The 20,231-nt window shown below is 41.6% G+C and overlaps 1 protein-coding gene across 5 annotated transcripts in view; it reads left to right on the top strand.

Annotated features, from left to right (window-relative positions):
* Positions 1 to 20,231, top strand: part of MRTFA (myocardin related transcription factor A) — a 178,912-nt gene that overhangs the window by 113,186 nt on the left and 45,495 nt on the right. For all 5 annotated transcript variants that reach the window (XM_084644567.1, XM_084644568.1, XM_084644565.1 and 2 more), the window contains one exon: positions 15,297 to 15,362. In XM_084644567.1, the coding sequence (XP_084500693.1) occupies positions 15,297 to 15,362 (66 nt within the window). The remainder of the gene's footprint in view (positions 1 to 15,296; positions 15,363 to 20,231) is intronic.

The raw sequence follows: 20,231 nt of genomic DNA, 5'->3' as shown, positions 1-20,231 counted from the left end.
CCACAGTTTGGGAACCTATTGCTGCAAATTCATCCACTATGTCCTGCACATTTCCGAGGGTCACAGTCCTGCATAGCTGGAGATGATTAATGACCCTACTCGCTTGCATGACAGTGGCCCCCACTGTGGATTTTCCCACTCCAAAATGATTTTGCACTGACTGGTAGCAATCGCTAGTCACTTCTCCACTGTTAACGCAGCTCTTATTGGGTGTCCCTGTGTTGAAGGCCTGTAGTGAGCTAGGCACACGCATCCAGGAATCTGGCTTTTTGCATCCGAAAGTTTTGCAGCCACTGCTCATGACTATAGGATGTATCTTCTGCCAAACCAGTCTCTTTGCTAAAAGCTGTCTTCCCTTTTATAGGGCGGGGAAGGGGGGGGGGGGGAATCTCAAATACATTTTTAAAAATCAGAAACCGGAAAAACTTTTTTTTCCCTTTTGAAAAACCGCTGGCTTATGGTTTCTAGCCTGGCCCTAGATTGTCCCCTGGCATGGAAAAACCAAGTAAAGGAGCCCAGGAAAGGAACTCCGAGGAGCAGCTTGTAAAATTTTTCCCAGAGCATTCAAGGTTGGGGGTGGGAAGGGTTTGGAATGAGGTTGTGGTTCAAATCCCAAGCTCTATTGATCCCTTGGAGGCAAGGACCCTTTGCATAAAAACCCTGATGTCTCCTTCCAGGTGGCTTTGCTCCAGTGCTGCTGTGCTACCAAGGCTTCCCCTGGCTGTGGGTTCCCTGGGTATTTCTCCTGTTTGGCCATGTGTGTCAGTGATCTTCCATGTGTGTTGGATGAACAGAGCTGTGGGAGGTGGCATAGGAGTAATGGGTGGATTGCCTGTCCTCCCACTTGCACTGGGGCTGAACATGCTGGTTTCCACAGTGCTGGCTGGCAAAAAATAAACTTTTATCATTTACAAGGAACCACTGGTGATCTAAGTTCTATTTCTTGATGGGTTCTTGCTTTGTAGGCCTTTTCTCTGGACAAAGGGAAGCGGCTCACAAGCCAATTTCTCCCAACACTTCTGCAATGAGAAGAACCAATGACATGAATATAAATAAGGATGACTCGCTTCTGGTGTGAAAAGTTCCTCCTCCTAATGATTTTACAAACTAACCCAACAAATTCCCCATATCTCCTTAGTGTGGTTGCTAAGGAAGAGATGAAGAAACCACTTGCATTTTAACAGCAGCTGTTGCTGCCACACTGAAAAAAGCGGTAGTGAAATGTATAATGGTCTCAAATAGTAAAGAGAGGTGAGCTCCTGTGTTACTGGTTCTTTGCTCAGGCTCATTACAGGCCACTCTTTTTCAGTTTACATGTTTATGGAGGGTGAATATGTGGACGCTGTTCACAACAATAGCAATGGAAAGCTGCAAATGCTGAGTGTCGACGGTGTGATCAGTCTGCTGCCTGCTGTCCCCACATGGATATATGAATTATTGGCGGTCCTGTTCCCCAGATAGAGAACTCAGCCGTTTAATCCCTGCAGTTCAGTTGTCATTTACAGTCTGCTTCACTTAAATGCTTATCAATTAACTGCACAATCAGCTGAGGGTGCAAGCCAATGTGCATCCTGCATCAGCTGTCAGTGGATTAAAGTGCTGGTATGCTCAGAAAAGTCACTTTGAAAAAGACACACTATTCAGTTTTCAGGGCAAATGATTTTTTCCCCCTAACCCCTGCTGCAGAAAACTCCACTTGGGACCTGAGGCCCTGTCTACTCTACAAGAAAAACTTGTGCTGGAAAAAATAATTTAAATTGACGACTTCAGCGTTAGGCAGTAACCGAACAGTGAGCATTGTTTTCAAAATCATTTTGCCCACAGTGTCTCTACTCATATTGGGGCAACACTTGCTAGCTGTAAGCATTTTAAAAATGGTTTCTTAGCATTTTTTTAAAATGTAAACAAAACCTTTGGATCAGGTTGAACTCTGCCCCTGCTGCTTTCACCATCCATAAAGATTCTGTAATTGGAACTTACCAGACTAGGCTGATGCATGAAGTGAATTTGTGTGGGGGCGTGGAGGGTGAGAAAACCTGGATTTGTGCTGGAAATGGCCCAACCTGATGATCACTTTAGATAAGCTATTACCAGCAGGACAATGGGGTGGGAGGAGGTATTGTTTCATATTCTCTGTGTGTACATAAAGTCTGCTGCAGTTTCCACGGTATGCATCCGATGAAGTGAGCTGTAGCTCACGAAAGCTCATGCTCAAATAAATTGGTTAGTCTCTAAGGTGCCACTAGTACTCCTTTTCTTTTTGCGAATACAGACTAACACGGCTGTTACTCTGAAACCCTTATTCGTCTCTGTGACTGACTAAATGGCCGATGTTGATATGGTGGGTCCCGGGCTTTTCTTGGCAGGGGGGCTAGGACTCCACCTCTTGCCCCTGCTCTTGGGGAGCTGAGGGCCCCGCTACTGGCCCGGGAAGGTGGTAGAGGAGGGTAGCAGGGAAGGGGTCTGGGTTCGCGCCTCGCTCTGAGCCCCAGCACCTCTCAACCCTTGTGGGTTTCTTCCCCCTTGGGTAGGGTTACCCTTGGTCCTTGACGCTGGGGGAGGGAGTTTCCAGCCACTCCCTCCAAATTCCTCAGCCACACACCTCCAAACTCCAATCCTCTCTCCTTCCTCGCTTCACCTGTCTGCCTGAAGAAAGGGTTTTGTTTTAGGTTCCTGACAGGGCCTAATTGGCTACTGGTGCTCCAATTAACCTGTAGTAACTTTCCCTAGTCTACAGGGAACCATGCCTTTATTAGCCTAGGGCTTATGCCTGTCCACTTCCCAGCACCCAATAAGACCACTCTCCCACTGCTCCCTGGCCCTGCTGTATCACAGTCTCCCTCCGCTAAAGCAGTTTTGGCACTCCAGAGCTAATAGGAGTCAAAATTAGCTTTTATAAATAGGTGTAACTTAAAGCTCCACAAGGAGCAGGTGCCTGGAGTAAGAAGGAAACTTTTTTAGACTACATCTGCATTTTAAAGAATAAATTCATAAATAAAATAACCTATATTAAGAGGGTGCAAGCAACATCCATTGAAGTGAATGAGTTGCATCCATTTATTCAAAGGCTGACTTTGGCATTAAGTGCATAACTAGAGTGACTTACTGTATAATACATATAAAATTCAAAGGCAAATTGTCATCTTAATATTAGAATTATTCCAGGCGAGTGAGTGGTAAGAGTATGCAGCTGACGTCACCTTTCAGATCATTGTTTACATAGCACTGATTTTTATCAGTCAGTTTCTAACTCCAGTAGTTTGTTAATTAGAGTAATAGGCTTAAGTATAAAAACAGTAACAAATGTAGTTAAATAAAATTATTTATGCTGTTAGAGACTGTGTTCATGTGTTATACAATGAACTTGGTCATATACATGTCCTTGGTGTAGTCCGATGGGTGTATGTTGAGGGTACTGCTTTTTTCACTTTTATAAAATGTGTTAGAAAAATACACATTGCTGCAATTTGTGCCCTGATACCAGATCACCTTAGAATGTGATTTTAAAGAAACTCTCAAATTAATCAGAATCAAATCAGGTCAGTGCTTTGACCCTATCACAATTCCAGGAAAAACTTACAATTCTACATGAATTGAGGTGCTGAGTTAGGTGATGCTTTCCATCTGAGTCCATACTGCATTAACGTGGTGTCATGATGTTAGAGGATACTGTGCTGCTGGAGTTCTGACTTGCAGATCTGATGTCAGAGGTATTGAGCACCTGTAGTCATTAAAGGTCCCAGGTTACTTTTTTCAAGAGTAAGGTAGTTAAAAGAAGACTTAACATTGTAAGTCATTAAAACTGAATGTTAAACATCTAACCTCCTTTTCACTTTTTATACTTTGCACTCTTCTTAGCTTTGACAATAAAAATAGACTAATTTCACTTTTTTTTGTTTCGTGCTAATGTCTCTTTCTAGCTATCTTTCCCAGTAAATCCTTGCAAGGGAAAGTTTTTAAATCCAAACTGTTTTGATTGAAATTGTACAAAATCATGAAATTGTTTCTATTTACATTAGGTTCTGGAAATTTAATGCGCAACACACACCCCTCCCCCAGCCCAACATGTGCTTGCACAATTCTTTGTCTAAATTATGTGACAGTGTGCTTTTAATGTCAATATCCTGACCAAATTCCAATTTGGGTGATTACCTTCTGCCTACCCTGTTCCTCCATATAGTTCAATTGGCTACAATACTTTTCTTCACTTCCTGTTCTAAACTGTTGTTTGTGCTATTTAAATAATTTCACCTTAGTGCTGGTCCCTCTGGGTATTCACTCTGTGTGCCCCAGACTAGAAGACTCTTCAGCAGCAGAGTCCTTTGGTCCGTGTCTGTTTCCAACACCACCTTGTGCTCTGCACTGAGTATATAAGGGGTGGCACAGACCAACTGACTCTCCAGTTCCTTTCTACCGCTCATGGTCTAGGAGGGAACCCGTCTGTATTCGTAGTCTTTCCAGCATTCCTGATTGAACTTCAGCTCTATTAATAGAGTTATAAATATTTTTTTTTAGATAATTAGTAGGGCTGTCGATTAATCGCAGACTAACTCAAAAAAAGCAATCGCGATTAAAAAAATTAATCGCAGTTTTAATCGCACTGTTAAACAATAGAATACCAGTTGAAATTTATTAACTTTTTTGGACGTTTTTCTACATTTCGAATATATTTATTTCAATTACAACACAGAATACAAAGTGTACAGTGCTCACTTTATATTATTTTTATTACACATATTTCCACTGTAAAAATGATAAACAAAAAAATAGTATTTTTCAATTCACCTCATACAAGTACCCTAATGCAATCTCTTTATTGTGAAAGTGCATCTTACAAATGTAGATTTTTTTTATGTAACTGCACTCAAAAACAAAACAATATAAAACTTTAGAGCCTACAAGTCCATTCAGTCCTACTTCTTATTCAGCCAATCGCTCAGACAAACAAGTTTGTTTACATTTACGGGAGATAATGCTGCCCTCTTATTTATAATGTCACATGAAATTGAGAACAGATGTTCGCATGGCACTTTTGTAGCTGGCATTGCAAGATATTTACGTACCAGATATGCTAAAAATTGGTATGCCCCTTCATGCTTCGGCCACCATTTCAGAGGACATGCGTCCATGCTGATGATGCTTAGTAAAAAAAAAAAATAATGCGTTAATTAAATTTTGACTGAACTACTTGGGGAGAATAGTATGTCTCCTGCTCTGTTTTACCCGCATTCTGACATGTTATTTCATATTATAGCAGTCTCGGATGATGACCCAGCACATATTGTTTGTTTTAAGAACACTTTCACAGCAGATATGACAGAACGCAAAGAAGGTACCAATTTGAGATTTCTAAAGATAGCTACAGCACTCGTCCCAAGGTTTAAGATTCTGAAGTGCCTTCCAAAATCTGAGGGGGACAAGGTGTGGAGCATGGTTTCAGGAGTCTTAAAAGAACAACACTCTGATGTGAAAACTACAGAATCCGAACCATCAAAAAAGAAAATCAATCTTCTGCTGGTGGCATCTGACTCAGATGATGAAAATGAGCGTGTGTCAGGCCTCACTGCTTTGGATCATTATCAAGCAGAACCCGTCATCAGCATGGACACATGTCCTTTGGAATGGTGGTTGAAGATGAAGGGACATATGTATCTTTAGTGCATCTGGCACGTAAATATCTTGCAACACCAGCTACAACAGTGCCATGTGAACGTCTGTTCTCACTTTCAGGTGTAATGTAAACAAGAAGTGGGCAGCATTATCTCCTGCAAATGACTCTACTAAATGGAGGCTTGAGGATGGTAAAGTTAAACACCATCATAAAGAAGAACAAATTGCTCCATAGTCCCTCTAAGAAAAGACCTGCTGCTCTCCTCCTCTCCCTTCTCCTCAGTACCAAGTGAGACTATGCGACCGTGATGGCGGATGTGTCTGGAACTTATGGGGAGCGTGGGCTGGCATCATGGGTACTGGGAGCTACCAGTGCTCCAAAACTGTCTATGAAAGGAGCAGGACTGCCCCCTGCACTGCACAGGGACAGAAGGAAATGTTCACACTCTACAAATAAAAAGAAAAGGAGTACTTGTGGCACCTTAGAAACTAACCAATTTATTTGAGCATGAGCTTTCGTGAGCTACAGCTCACTTCATCGGATGCATACCGTGGAAACTGCAAGAAGACATTATATACACACAGAGACCATGAAACAATACCTCCTCCCGCCCCACTGTCCATACCAGCAGGACAGTGGGGCGGGAGGAGGTATTGTTTCATGGTCTCTGTGTGTATATAATGTCTTCTGCAGTTTCCACGGTATGCATCCGATGAAGTGAGCTGTAGCTCACGAAAGCTCATGCTCAAATAAATTGGTTAGTCTCTAAGGTGCCACAAGTACTCCTTTTCTTTTTGCGAATACAGACTAACACGGCTGTTACTCTGAACTCTACAAGTACATTACTGCACCGTTAGAAGACTGCTGCACCCAAACTTGCACTGGTGGATCTGCCTGTACCAAAGAGTCTGGCTAGCTATCCTCCTGCTGGGCCTTGATATGCTCTTCTCGAGGACCTGGTGATTTACACTGATAACCAATTGCTGATCCATTCAGACTTCATATTATCGAGGGAAGTCACTACCCAGTCATCACATTATTTGCTGATTCCCAGCACCAGCCGTGCCGTGGAGGCTGCAACATCATTGGTAAACTATTTGCTGGTTTTTGCCTCCAGCCAGACTGTTGCAATACAGATGGTACCATCAGCTCTGCCTTAGAGTTGTATGACTGGTATACCTTGGAGGAACAGTGGTTCCCCCGGTGGTCCTGAGATGAGAGTGGACAGGGCTTACAGAGCCTTCCGGATGCCTCTGCTTCCTCATGAACCACATTATTGGGCTAGGGACCAATGGTACCCTCGAAGGGCCCGCCTCTGTACCCTTATATCCCACCCACTGGTCATACTGGGGCTCCTGGGATCCATACTTTTGGACCCTGGACTATTAGGACACTGGATCCTACTTTCAACAAAGACACTCTCCAGATGAGGCAGGACACTGGCCTCTCCTTCACCACGAGGCGATTATAGGCAATACCAGGATCTCTTGAGGAGGATTGCTGATATTCTCCAGATCTCACTGGAAGAGGTTCAGGATCCTACCATGAATGCCTGGGTATTCTCCAGTCTACAGCTCCTTCCAAGGTGGCAATCTCTATTAAAGACTCCACTTTGGAGCCCACTAAGACTGTTCGGCATACACATCAGCTACCTGTGCCCCAGCCCCAAAGAGGGCTAAGAAAAAGTACTTTTTTTCCTCCAAAGGGATGGAATATTTGTTTTCCCACTCTAACCTGAATTCTTTAGTAGTCCAGGAGGTCACAGAGTGAAACAGGCTACAGCAGCTTAGGACCACTCCTTCGGACAAAGACTCCAAGAGACCTCTTCAGTAGAAAGAACTTTTCCTCAGCCATCCTGCCGGCCATTAATGTCCAAATAGATGTTATTAGTTACAGTAACCTGTCAGAGTTTGCTAATAAGATACCACAGACCCCTATTCCAGGTCTTCCTAGATGAAGGGAAACTGGCTGCTAGATTGCCCATTTAGGCATCGCTCGATATTGCAGACACGGTTTCACACTCCATGGAAACCTTGGTGGCTATAAGGCAGCTTCTTGTTTACAGCCCTCAGGGTTCCCTAATAAGGTTCAGGCGACAGAGATCATCTACCCTTCAAGGGTGGTAACCTGTTGAGTTTGAAAACAGATGAATCGCTTCATGTCCTCAGGGACTCTCATGCCACTCTCCACTCTTTGGGGATATACACCCTGGGACCTCTTAGGAAATGCTCTAAGCTGCCGCCTCATAGATACTGTGCAGCCCCTCAGCCTTTCTACCATCAGAAGGGCTATAAGACAACTAGGAAGAGCCAGAAGCTACGGTGTAGCTGACACACCACACAACTGCCATCCCCCTTTCAATCCGAGCCACCTAGCAAGAAGGCATTTTGAGGGGATGCTCAAGAGCCATCAACCATTCCCTGCACAGACAGTTTCCCCTTGCTGCCTTTGGTGGCTGCCTGGCTCACTTTCTCGTGATGTGTCAGCGTATCACATCAGACAAATGAATTTTAAATATCTTCTTGACTGGCTACGTGATAAAATTCCTTTCTGCCCCTTCTCCAAGATCCTCCTTCCCATCCCTCTTCAGAGACTTTTCTCTCAAAAGGATTCTCAAACTGGAGATGGATTCCCCAGTTAGGGGAATAGAGCCCATATCTCTGGACATCAGGGCAAGGGCTTTTACTCTATATATTTCCTCATCTCCAAAGAGAAGGTGAGGCTAGAGACCTATCCTGGACCTCTAACAGCTAAATGTCTTCATTCAGCATTCAAGATTGTGGATGACTACCTTGGCTTCAATAATCTCCTCCCTGAATGAAGGCAATTAGCTTGTGGCAGTCTATTTGAAAAATGCCTATTTTCATGCAAGAGACAGGGTGGGTGCTGTAATATCTTTTATTAGACTATCTTCTGTTGATGGAAGATAAAAGCTTTTGAGCATCACAGAGATCATCTTCAGGTTTGGAATATATGTTTTCATATGGACATTCAGCCAGCACACAGGAGATTCCTCACTTTAAGATGGGCCTAGAGCGCTTTCAATACATAATGCTCCTCTTCTGCCTCAACAGTCCTGTTGGGCTTTTTTTAATTTTTTTTTTGAAGGTACTGTCTGTGGTAGCAGTATACCTGCACTGAAAAGGCAGCCCAATATTTTCCTATCTAGAGGACTGTCTGCTTGCAGGATGATAATAGCAAGAAATGCAGGCAGCAGTCACTTCTTCCTTACCCGACCTCTTTCACTCTTTAGGACTTCAGGTAAATCCACAAAAGTCTACTTTAACCCCCACATAAGTTTATAGAATTTATTGGAATAAGTCTGAACTCAACTGTGGCCAAAGCTTGCTTACCTCAGGACAGAGTCCTCATGTTAAAGGACCTCATCACCTAGCTTTGACTCAGACCCCAGATAACAGTCCGATCCTCCCTGTTAATTCTAGACCATATTGCTTCATACACCTACATGATCCCCTTCACAAGGCTTCACCTATGGTACCTCCAGGCATGGTTAAAGATGGTCTATGCTCCGAGCAGGGACTCCTTGGATCAGAGATCTGTAGAGCAGTGACTTGAGTCTCCATTCACAACTTTACTAGGAGGCATTATGCCATGGCTTGAGCTTTTGCTGAGGATGCTTCCTTTGGATCATTGATCCTAAGATCTGTGATGCAGAATACTTCCTCACACTCACTTCCTCAGTGAGCATAGCTAATACCCCTAGAGACCAGACCTCAAAGAAGAAAAGGTTTACTTACCTTATAGTAAATGGAGTTCTTCAAGATGTGTGATCCCTATGGGTAGTCCATGACCAGCCCTCCCTCCTTCCCCTCTGCTCAGATCCTCGTTTGATTCATGGTAGAGTAGGAACTGGAGAGCCAGATGGTCTGGACCACCCCTTATACTCTTGATTCAGTGCATGAGGAGGTATAGGATGCAAGTGCAGACGACTGGACGCTGCTATTGAAGAAAAAAAAGGAGTACTTGTGGCACCTTAGAGACTAAGGTGCCTCAAGTACTCCTTTTCTTTTTGCGAATACAGACTAACACGGCTGCTACTCTGAAACCTGCTATTGAAGAGTCTTGCAGCCTCAGGTGCAAGCACATGTGCAACCAAAGTGAATTCCCTTAGGGACCATACTTCTTGAACTCCAGTCAATATAAGGTAAGGTAAGTAACCTTCTTTTTGATTCATTTTACAGGTGGCTTACACTTCATTGCAATGCTGGTGAGTGAAATTTTTATAGTTTTGGGATCCTTCAGAATGCAAGGCAGTATAGAAATATGATTATTTCAGCAATAAATGTCCTATATCCAAGGTATCTCAGGGCCTATCCACTAAATAGCTCTTGCTTTTAATCTACATATTTCTTTGTTTCTTCTAATGAAAAAGATAATTCAGAGCATAGTATTTTTTTTAAACTTTTGACACTGTGTAATGTCTGCTGTGATGAAAGCATCTTCTTCTTTTTTTTTTTTTTTGGTGGTTTCACCTTGTGAAACACTGGGGGATGTACTGTCTTTATAATTCTGGTCATACTTTTAAACACTAAATATAGTTTACAAATGGACAGTTTGCACTCTCATACGCATATTTGAAAAACACTACTGCTGGGTTAGATGACATGGTGGTAAAAGTGACTGAACTCAGCCTTTGCTAGTGTTCCCACCATTGTTAGTGCTGATGCAGCTCTGCACTAATGCAAGAATAACAATAGGAGAGTTCCCTAAATAGATGCAGCCCCAGTGAGTTAAGCTTCCAGCTCCTACCAGCCATTGGTAGGTGAGTTACTGAGCTCTGGTCTAATAGGGTTTGTTTGTGTAATTCTGCACTGGTGCAGCTCTAGGGTTAGATTAATAGTAGTAAAAACATCAGTGCTATGTTTTACCATCAGTGCAGTGCCACAGGTAGTAGCTGTAGTGTAATTGTCTCCGATTTTTGTTAGTATAGACACACTCATACCTATTCCTTCCACTAGAGCACTGTGCCATCTCCCACCTTCTCTCTGGAGCTTCTTAATAATATTTCGTTCATCAGAGGCTTTCAGACTCCTTTACAAACTTTAATTAAGCCTCACTTCATCTCCTTCTTGTGAGATAAGGAAGCATTATTATTCCCAATTTACAGAAAGGGAAAATAAGACACACAGGCTAAGTGACATGCTCAGTGTTGTACAGTCTTTGGGGCAGCTGGGAATAGAACACCCGAGCTTTGATTCCTAAACCCCTGTTCTGACCACTAGATGTACTTTCTTCTTTAACAGAGAATGAGATTAGTCCCTATTATCTTTGATTTTGAATTAATTTTAAATACGTGGGAGATAGGGGGAAGTGCCATTTTCTGAATATTAAAGAAAACGGAGTGAACTAGTCCATGGCTGTAAATGGCTTTTATAAAACTCTCCTCGTTCTTAGCAGACCTTTGTGAATGACAGCCTTGAATTGGCTCTAGGGACATCTGTTACCCTATATATAGGAGTCACACACTCGCATACGTGAACAGGTGATCTCCTAAATATATGGAATTCAATAATACCTGGAATCCAGAGTACTTATTTATGCCAAAGGTGTCTGGGGGAGGGGTCCTTCCCTCTTCCATCCCCCTCAAATAGTGAACTGTGGAATAACCCTTGAAAAAGTGCATTTTATGCTGGCAATGTTTTACCCTTGAAATCTTTTGTGTGCATGGACGAAGTATTCTCTCCTGTTGATATCAGTTGATAAGGGATGTACCTTTTAGGATATTTTTTTCTCTGTAAATGACGTTGGGCTAGATTTTAAAAGCTATTTCAGTACTTACGTCACAATGGAATCATTGGGAGTTAGGTGCCTAAGTACCTTTAAAAATCTGGTCCTTTTTTCCTTCTAGTCAACCATATTCGCAGTGATTGGTTTCTTACTGTAAAATTAGGCCTTTTGAATACAGTAAACAAATGAGAGAGAAGAGTTCAGTTCAATCCAAGGTTTTGTTAATAGGAGTAATGGAATGAGATTTGAGCAAAGGAAAATTTAGAATGAATATCTGAAAATGTTTCTTATTAGTGAGAGCCACTGTTGAACTGTGGAGTAGTGTCCCAAATATGTTGTTGAAAGTTCCATCACTTGAATACTTTAAAACAGAGTGCGACAAGGCACTGGAGAGCATACTGTTGGGAATATTCTGCATTGACTAGAGCATGGAGATGGGAGAAAGATGGACTAGATGTGACCACTACAGTGACTCTCTCACACCCACATTCATGTCTTCAAAAGGGCTAATTTCCTCAAAAATTAAGAAAATTATAAGCAAAACTGATTTGGAGGAAAAACTTAGATCAGTATGAATGAAGATTGGATGCTCTTTAAGAGAAGATTATTAGATGGACAAAAAGTCACAATTCCATGCCCAAGGAACAGGATGACTTTGACTAAAAGCCCATCCAGGTTCAGTGGCAAAATAAAGGCAGCAATTAGAGATTAAAAATCAACATGTAACTAACAGAGAAAGGGGAAATAGCAATCGATATAAATTAGAAGTCTTGAAGTGTAGAAAATTGATAAGGGCGCTTAAGATGTCAGGGAGAAATCCCTGGCTGGCAGAACTAAGGACAATAAGGAAGTTTTTTTTTAAAGTATATTAGGAACAAAATAAATCATAGAAATTGTATAGGTCCATTACTTGGCTGAGGTTATAATGCAGAAAAGGCTGAAGTGTAAAATAAATATTTCTGTGGTGGATTTGGCAGGAAGCAGGATTGTGTTCTCTCATCATATGGGGATGATGAAGTACTTTGCAATTCATTAATAACTAGGGAGGATGTTAAACAATATCTTCTAGATACACATTTTTAAATCAGACCCTGATAACTTGCACTTAAGAGGCCTAAAAGAGTTGGCTGAGGAGATCTCTGTCCCACCGATGTTAATTTTTAATAAATCTTGGAATACTGGGGACATTCCAGAAGACTGGAAGAGGGCTAATGTGCCAATATTCAAAAAGAGCAAGTGGGATGATCCGGATAACTATAGGCTGGTTACCCTGGCATCATTCCTGGGCAAAATAATGGAAAAGCTGATACAGGATTCCACCATTCAAGAATAAAGGATAGAATTATAATTAATGCCAGTCAACATGGTTTTATGGAAAAATGTCTTGTCAAACCTTATTTCATTCTTTGGGGTGACCAGTTTGGTTGACAAAGATAACTGCATAGATATAATATAATTAGACATGTGTAAAGTGTTTGATTTAGTACTGCATGATATTCTGAATTTTAAAAAAAAATAGAAGTATAGAATTTCTCAATAAAGCATATGTTAAATGGATTAACTGGCTCTCTGAGAGATGTCAATAGGGAATCCTCATCAAATCAGGGTTATTCTAGTGGAGTTCTGTAGGAATCGTCCCTATGCTAGTCAATATGTCTTCAACTATCTGGAAGTAAATATAAAATCACTGCTGGCTTAAAAAAATGTGGGGATGACACCAAGATTAGCAGAGGGGCAAATTTTGCTAGGGCAGTCCTACAGAGTGATCTGGGTCGCTTGTTGAGTTGGGCCCATTCAAAACAAATGTATACTAATGCAGCTGAATGTAAAGAGGATTATATCCTGAAAAGGATCTAGGGGTCATAGTGGACCAGCATCTCAACATGAGCTCCCAGTGTGATGCTGTATCTAAAAGGTCTATTCCAATCATTGGATGTATGAACGGGAGCAGTGAGTAGGAATAGGGAGGTGCTTTTTACCTCTGCGTATATTATTGATGAGACCGTACTGGAATACTGCATACTGTTTCAGTGTCAGCCTTTTAAACAGGATGGTGAAAGATTGGAGGGCATACAGAAAAGAGCTACAAAAATGATTAATGGGTTAGAGAAGATGCCTTACGCTAAGAAACTTAAAGAGCTCAATCTTTTTAGTCTATTGAAAGATTACTTGATTTGTGTGTAAATACCTTCACAGGGAGAAAATACTGGGTACTAAAGGGCTCTTTAAACTAATGAAGAAAGATGTAACAAGAACCAATGGCTGGAAGCTGAAGCCAGACAAATCGACTTTGTTAGACAAATCTAACAAATCGTTAGACTGACCTAACACTTGGTAAAGCAACCCACATCCTTTCACATATTTATACCTGCTCCTGTATCATTTACTTCCTACATCTGGTGAAGTGGGTTCTAGACCAGGAAAGCTTATGCCCAAATACGTTTGTTAGTCTCTACGGTGCCACAAGGACTCCTCGTTGTTGTTTTTTCTGAAATAGAAACAAAGCACAAATTTTTATCAGTTAGCATAATGAATCTGGTGGATTCTTCATCTCTTGAAGTCTTCAGATCAAGACTGGATGCCTTTCTGGAAGATGTGCTTTAGCCAAACACAAGTTATTGGGCTCAATACTGGGGTAACTGGGTGAAATTCTATGACCTGTAATATACAGGAAGTCAGATTAGGTGATCTAATGGTCCCTTCTGGCCTTAAAATATATGAATCCTTGCCTTGAAGAGTGCACAGGTTAAATTCAGGTAGATGGACAAAAAAGAGGCAATTGGAAGAGGAAGGACAAGGGTTATGATAAAATAATGAATGAGTCTGTAAGGCATGTGCATATGTTAGTGGTTCCATTGTATTTGTTTTGGGGTTTTCTTATCCGTCTTCTCGCAGACAATGCTGAAAAAGTCAGTTTCTTTGCCTTTCAATTTCTCTGGGTCCAGGCAAAGAGCTATGGCATTCAGCATGTGACACTGTGTATCGACTGTTTTGAACAATTGCAAAAGCTCTTTTCTTAAATGGGAAGAGCTTGTCTACTGTGAGGCTGTAGATACAAGTACCTTGACAGAGGGGATAGGACCCAATATTTATTAGTATTAGCTCTGTTTTCCAAGGGCCATCTTATTGTGGGAGCTGTACTTTGATGTTAGATGGACGCCCCCGCAACTCCTCTCCTGAATGAATAGTTTTAATGGACGAACCACTCCCTCTATAAGGCTGCATGCTGCAGTTGTAATAAGTATGTTGAAGGCTTGTGTTTGAAACTCTGAAACAGTTTTATTTGTATTAAACATTTTAATGCGTCACCAAAAACTAAAATAAAATCCCAGTAATGGTGAAAGGGTTCCCTTGAATCTGGGGTAGGGTCTCTAGATATTCCTTAGATGTCACCTTGAGGACATGATGTGAGGATGCTACAGAATTTGCAGGTAGAGGGGAGAATCAGTCATGTATCTTGCACTTCAAATACATTTTAGTGACCAAGATATTATATAAAAATAATCGATACATGGGCAATTACAATTTTAGGGGCTGTTTGGTATTTTAGTGTTGGACCCTTCCTACTGGAGCACAGTCAGTCCATATTTTGTTTGTTTTTAAATGTTCATGGTTTGGAGAGAGAACATGGTGCTCTACAGCTTCTTGAGAAACAGGCCTGGCTTTTCTGCTTTGCGGATTTTTATCGTCCTGCCAAGACCCTTTGCAACTTCCTCTCCTCATCACCCACAGCGAATACGGAAACCTTGCTGCTTAAGGCCACTTCTGCAATTGCAGGAGTGCAAATGAGTGAGGTGGGAGGAGTGGGCTCTCTCTTCCGTTCTCACTTATTTTGGAGTCAGAAGAGGAAAATACAGTGTATTTGAAAATGTGCCCCATGTTGTGGTGTCTCCGACTGATCTGTTTCCCCCTCTCCTCTCTCTCTGCCATCCTGCAGTGCTGCAGTTGAAGCTCCAGCAGCGACGGACACGGGAGGAACTGGTGAGCCAGGGGATCATGCCGCGTAAGTATCATTTAAATTTTTTTCTTCTCTCTGGGCATTTCTGTCACCTGCTTGTGAATGAAGGGAGGTGGTTTATGTACCGGTTGAAACATCTGACCCTCAGTTTCTGCATAAAAAATGCTAGATGTGAGAGCCCCACCCCATTTCACCAGACTGCCTTCTAAAGTATTAGGGCTACCTGTAATACCAAGAAGCAGTGTTGGCAACAAGTTTTTTTAAGTGTACTCAAAATACAGTGGCTGTACTGCTTGCTATGAAAGCCTTTTGGAGAGTGAGTGCCATATTAGAAGTGCCTTACATACTCTGCACATTCTGGTAATCACTCTTAGCAGGCTTCCTGCCTTTAGAGCTTCCATTCTTGTCTGTCAGCTCCCCATAACTCTCGTGTGGCTGTTGTGAATTAGTCTGTCCATATCCACACACTTGGTAAGATTTCTACTCCATGCATACAAGATGTCAGGGCAGCAAGGTAGCTCTGTTCCTACCTTGGACGGATTGTTTGAAACACATTTAGTAGGAATCTGTGGGGAACAGCAGTTTCTGTTGCAGGGAGAAAAGATCTGCAGACGCTGTAACATGGTAATGTTAATGGATGAGGTAAGTATACTGCAAAACTGAACTTAATGTGTGCATGACTAAATCAGGTTTGGAGAACATAAGAACGGCAATACAGGGTCAGACCAAAGGTCCATCTAGCCCAGTATCCTGTCTTCTGACAGTGGCCAACCAGGTGCTTCAGAGGGAATGAACAGAACATGTAATCATCAAGTGATCCATTCCCTGTTGCCCATTCCCAGCTTCCGGCAAACAGATTAGGGACAACGTCCTGGCTAATAGCCATTGATGGACCTTTCTAGTTCTTTTTTAAACCCTGTTATAGTCTTGGCCTTCACAACATCCTCTGTCAAAGAGTTCCACAGGTTGACTGTGCATTGTAGGAAGAAATACTTCCTTTTGTTTGTTTTAAACCTGCTGCCTATTCATTTCATTTGGTGACCCCTAGTTCTTGTGTTATGAGAAGGAGTAAATAACACGTCTTTATTTACTTTCTCCGTACCAGTCATGGGGAACAGCTTTTTGAACATACACAAAGATGCCTGGTAGAAATGGGGCTGAATAATTTGGTGACTCTGAACTGGGTGACATTTTGCATGTGCATGAGGAGCAAGCAAACAAGGGAGCACCAAAGAGTAGGTGTGAGTTATTTTTGGTGTTCTCTGCATTTCCCCTAAAAGCCTTAGGGGCAGTCCAACTGTTTCCTCTTTAAGAAACCTCTCCCATCGCACACACCTCTTTATTGTCAGCTAAAACCAAAAGTGGTTATGTTATCTCTTTGGGCAGGGGAGGTAGGGAAGAGGATTCCCTGGGGTGTACACTGAAATGATAGTGCCTTCCCCATCTAAAATCATAAGACAGTTTGTCAACTCTAAGTTTGTGTAATGAAAACCTGTCAACATCACTCTGTTAGCTGGAGTACTTCAGTGTAAGGCTGTGATCTGCTCCTGGTGGCTTGAGAGACCCCCTTTTTAAAATTCCACCACCAAATTTAAAAGGGAAGATTGGGTTGATTTGATGGATTTTGCTATTCTCTTGGATACTAGTAACTCATGTCTACCTGTGATTATTTTTATGTAGGGCTGTCGATTAATCGCAGTTAACTCACACGATTAACTCAAAAAAATTAATCGCGAGTAAAAAAATGTATCGCGATTAATCGCACTGTTAAACAATAAAATACCACCTGAAATGTATTAAATATTTTTTATATTTTTCTACATTTTCAAATATATTTATTTCAATTACAACATAGAATACAAAGTGTACAGTGCTCACTTTATATTATTTTTATTACAAATATTTGCACTGTAAAAACAAAAGAAATAGTATTTTTCAATTCACCTCATACAAGTACTGTAGTGCAATCTCTTTATCATGAAAGTGCAACTTACAAACATAGGTTTTTTTGTTACATAACTGCACTCAAAAACAAAACAATGTAAAACTTTAGTGCCTACAACTCCACTCAGTCCTACTCCTTGTTCAGCCAACCGCTAAGAGAAATGTTTGTTTATATTTATGGGAGATAATGCTGCCCACTTCTTAATTACAATGTCCCTGAAAGTGAGAACAGGCATTCGCATGGCACTGTTGTAGCTGGCGTCGCAAGATATTTATGCGCCAGATGCGCTGAAGATTCATATACCTCTTCATGCTTCAGCCATTGTTCCAGAGGACATGCTTCCATGCTGATGATGCTTGTTAAAAAAATAATGCGTTAATTAAATTTGTGACTGAACACCTTTGGAGAGAATAGTATGTCTCCTGCTCTGTTTTACCCACATTCTGCCATATATTTCATGTTATAGCAGTCTAGGATGATGACCCAGCACATGTTCATTTTAAGAACACTTTCACTGCAAATTTGACAGAATGCACAGAAGATACCAATGTGAAATTTCTAAAGATGGCTACAGCACTCGCCTCAAGATTTAAGAATCTGAAGTGCTTTCCAAAATCTGAGAGGGATGAGGTGTGGAGCATGCTTTCAGAAGTCTTAAAAGAGCAACACTCTGATGCGGAAACTACAGAATCCAAACCACCAAAACAGAAAATCAACCCTCTGCTGGTGGCATCTGATTCATGATGATGAAAATGAACATGCGTTGGTCTACACTGCTTTGGATGGTTATCAAGCAGAACCCGTCATCATCATGGACGCATGTCCCCTGGCATGGTGCGTGAAGCATGAAGGGACATTAGAATCTTTAGTGCGTCTGGCATGTAAATTCTTGTGACACTAGCTACAACAGTTCAATGCAAACAAGCTCCTGTTCTCACTTTCAGGTGATATTGTAAACAAGAAACAGGGAGCATTACCTTCTGCAAATGTAAACAAACTTGTTTGAGCAATTGGCTGAACAAGAAGTAGGACTGATTGGACTTGTGGGCTCTAAAGTTTTACATTGTTTTATTTTTGAATGCGGGGTTTTTTGTACAAAATTGTACATTTGTAATTTCAACTTTCATGATAAAGAGATTACACTACAGTACTTGTATAAGGTGAATTGAAATATACTATTTCTTTTGTTTTTTACAGTGCAAATATTTGTAATCAGAAATAAAGTGAGCACTGTACACTTTGTATTCTGTGTTGTAATTGAAATCAATATATTTGAAAATATAGAAAAAGTCCAAAAATATTTAAATAAATGGTATTCTATTATTGTTTAACAGCACGATTAATCGCGATAAATTTTTTAAATCGCTTGAGAGCCCTACTTTTATCTATGGGGCACGTACAAATAATTCTACAGAGCAAGCTGGTTGCCTTTAGGAGAAACCAGATTGTCCCAGTAGTCAGATATTTTCAACAGTCTTTCCTAGGAGAAAACATTCCCATACTCCATACAGGGCCTTCACCTCCCCAGTTCAGTTTACATACCTGAATGCTGTCTGGTGCCGTCAGTAGTCTCAGTATATTTGTCAGGTTCAAAGCGCATATCTATCAGAAGTTTGTTTTTCCCATGCCGTTGTATCTTTCCTTGTCTGCAGTTGTGAGACAGCATTAAATCTACATTTTCAAAATTGACTAGTGATTTGGGGTTCTTCAAATGTTGGGCAACCAACTTTTGAGATACCTTAAGATACCTGATTTGCAAAGGGTGGGTGCTGAACCCTTTGAAAATCATGTCCCTTTGGGGAGGGAGGGTGTCTCCAAATCACTGAAAAGCCCTGTCTGTACTGAAGAGAAACTATCATAGCAGAACTGTTCTTAAATATGATTTAAAACCAGTTTCTTCTAATCATATTACCAGCATGGTTTGTCTGTCCTCTATGAATCAGGCATAACTGTTTTAAAGTAGTGTTTAAAATGTTCCTAAGCTGGGTTGCATGTTAATGAAAAGCTCAATTGTGAAATGAGAAGCCAAGATCCTCAAAACAAAATTCCCTTTTTAGCTCTGGAAATGGAACATGCCACATAGCCAGCCTCTGCTCCAATAGGGAGCTCACACTGAGGGCAGCTTGGTGTGTCTACTTTGAGCTCTGTAGTACAGAACTCTCTGCCTTTTTAACACTGGGAATGTCCAGGTTCCCTATCCCTCTCCATACCTCTTCCCCATGCACCTTGCCTGTGAAAATGCTCAGGTACTCGGTCTTATTCCCTATCCCCTACTGTTGCAGAAACACATACTCTCAGTCATGTCTCTCTCATAAAGCCTTTAATGAGGAGACAGACAGGCATCGGACATCCTAGATATGCTGTTTAGTCACAGAAGCCAGGAGGAGGCTTGGAGCTGGATTAGGTGATCTCATGTCCTCTCACTTCTTGAGACTCTGGTTTGCGTCTAGCCCCTGTTTGCCATCTGGAGGGCCTTGGCAGTGTGTGAAAGAAATGTGGTAACTGAAATACTTTCCAGTTCCTGGTTCCTCCAGCTGTACAGTGATGTGAATTGGAGAAGCTGTTTGTGGAGGGCATAGAAGCAGCTGTTTAGTGCCTGTAGTGCCGGCTCATCTTCCAGTACCCTTCATTCCATTGTCTGAAACATGAGCCTTGTTTCTAACATCATTTAACTAAAAACCTCGACTGTGCAGAGAGCTCCAGACATAGGGTTACATATTCCACATCCCTTGCTTCCTCTAGCTAAAGACTGCTTAGGCTCCGTGTACTGGAGGAGGTCAAGGTGCTGCTACTCAAGTTAAAGTGCCAGCATGTGTCATGTTGTTCTGGGGGTGTGCATTTGTGGGGTGGTGGTCTCAGAAGAACAGAGTTGGGAGTAGAGCATCTTGTTCCCAACTGGAATTTTGTTTAGAAGTGGAGGAGAGTAAAGTGGCATATTTTAACATTTGTTATCAAGTACACTTAAGCTC

The sequence above is a fragment of the Lepidochelys olivacea genome (assembly GCF_965140295.1).
Source record: "Lepidochelys olivacea isolate rLepOli2 genome assembly, chromosome: 1".
In the NCBI taxonomy this organism is placed as follows: Eukaryota; Metazoa; Chordata; order Testudines; family Cheloniidae; genus Lepidochelys; species Lepidochelys olivacea.
This window is presented reverse-complemented; position numbering and strand designations above follow the sequence as displayed.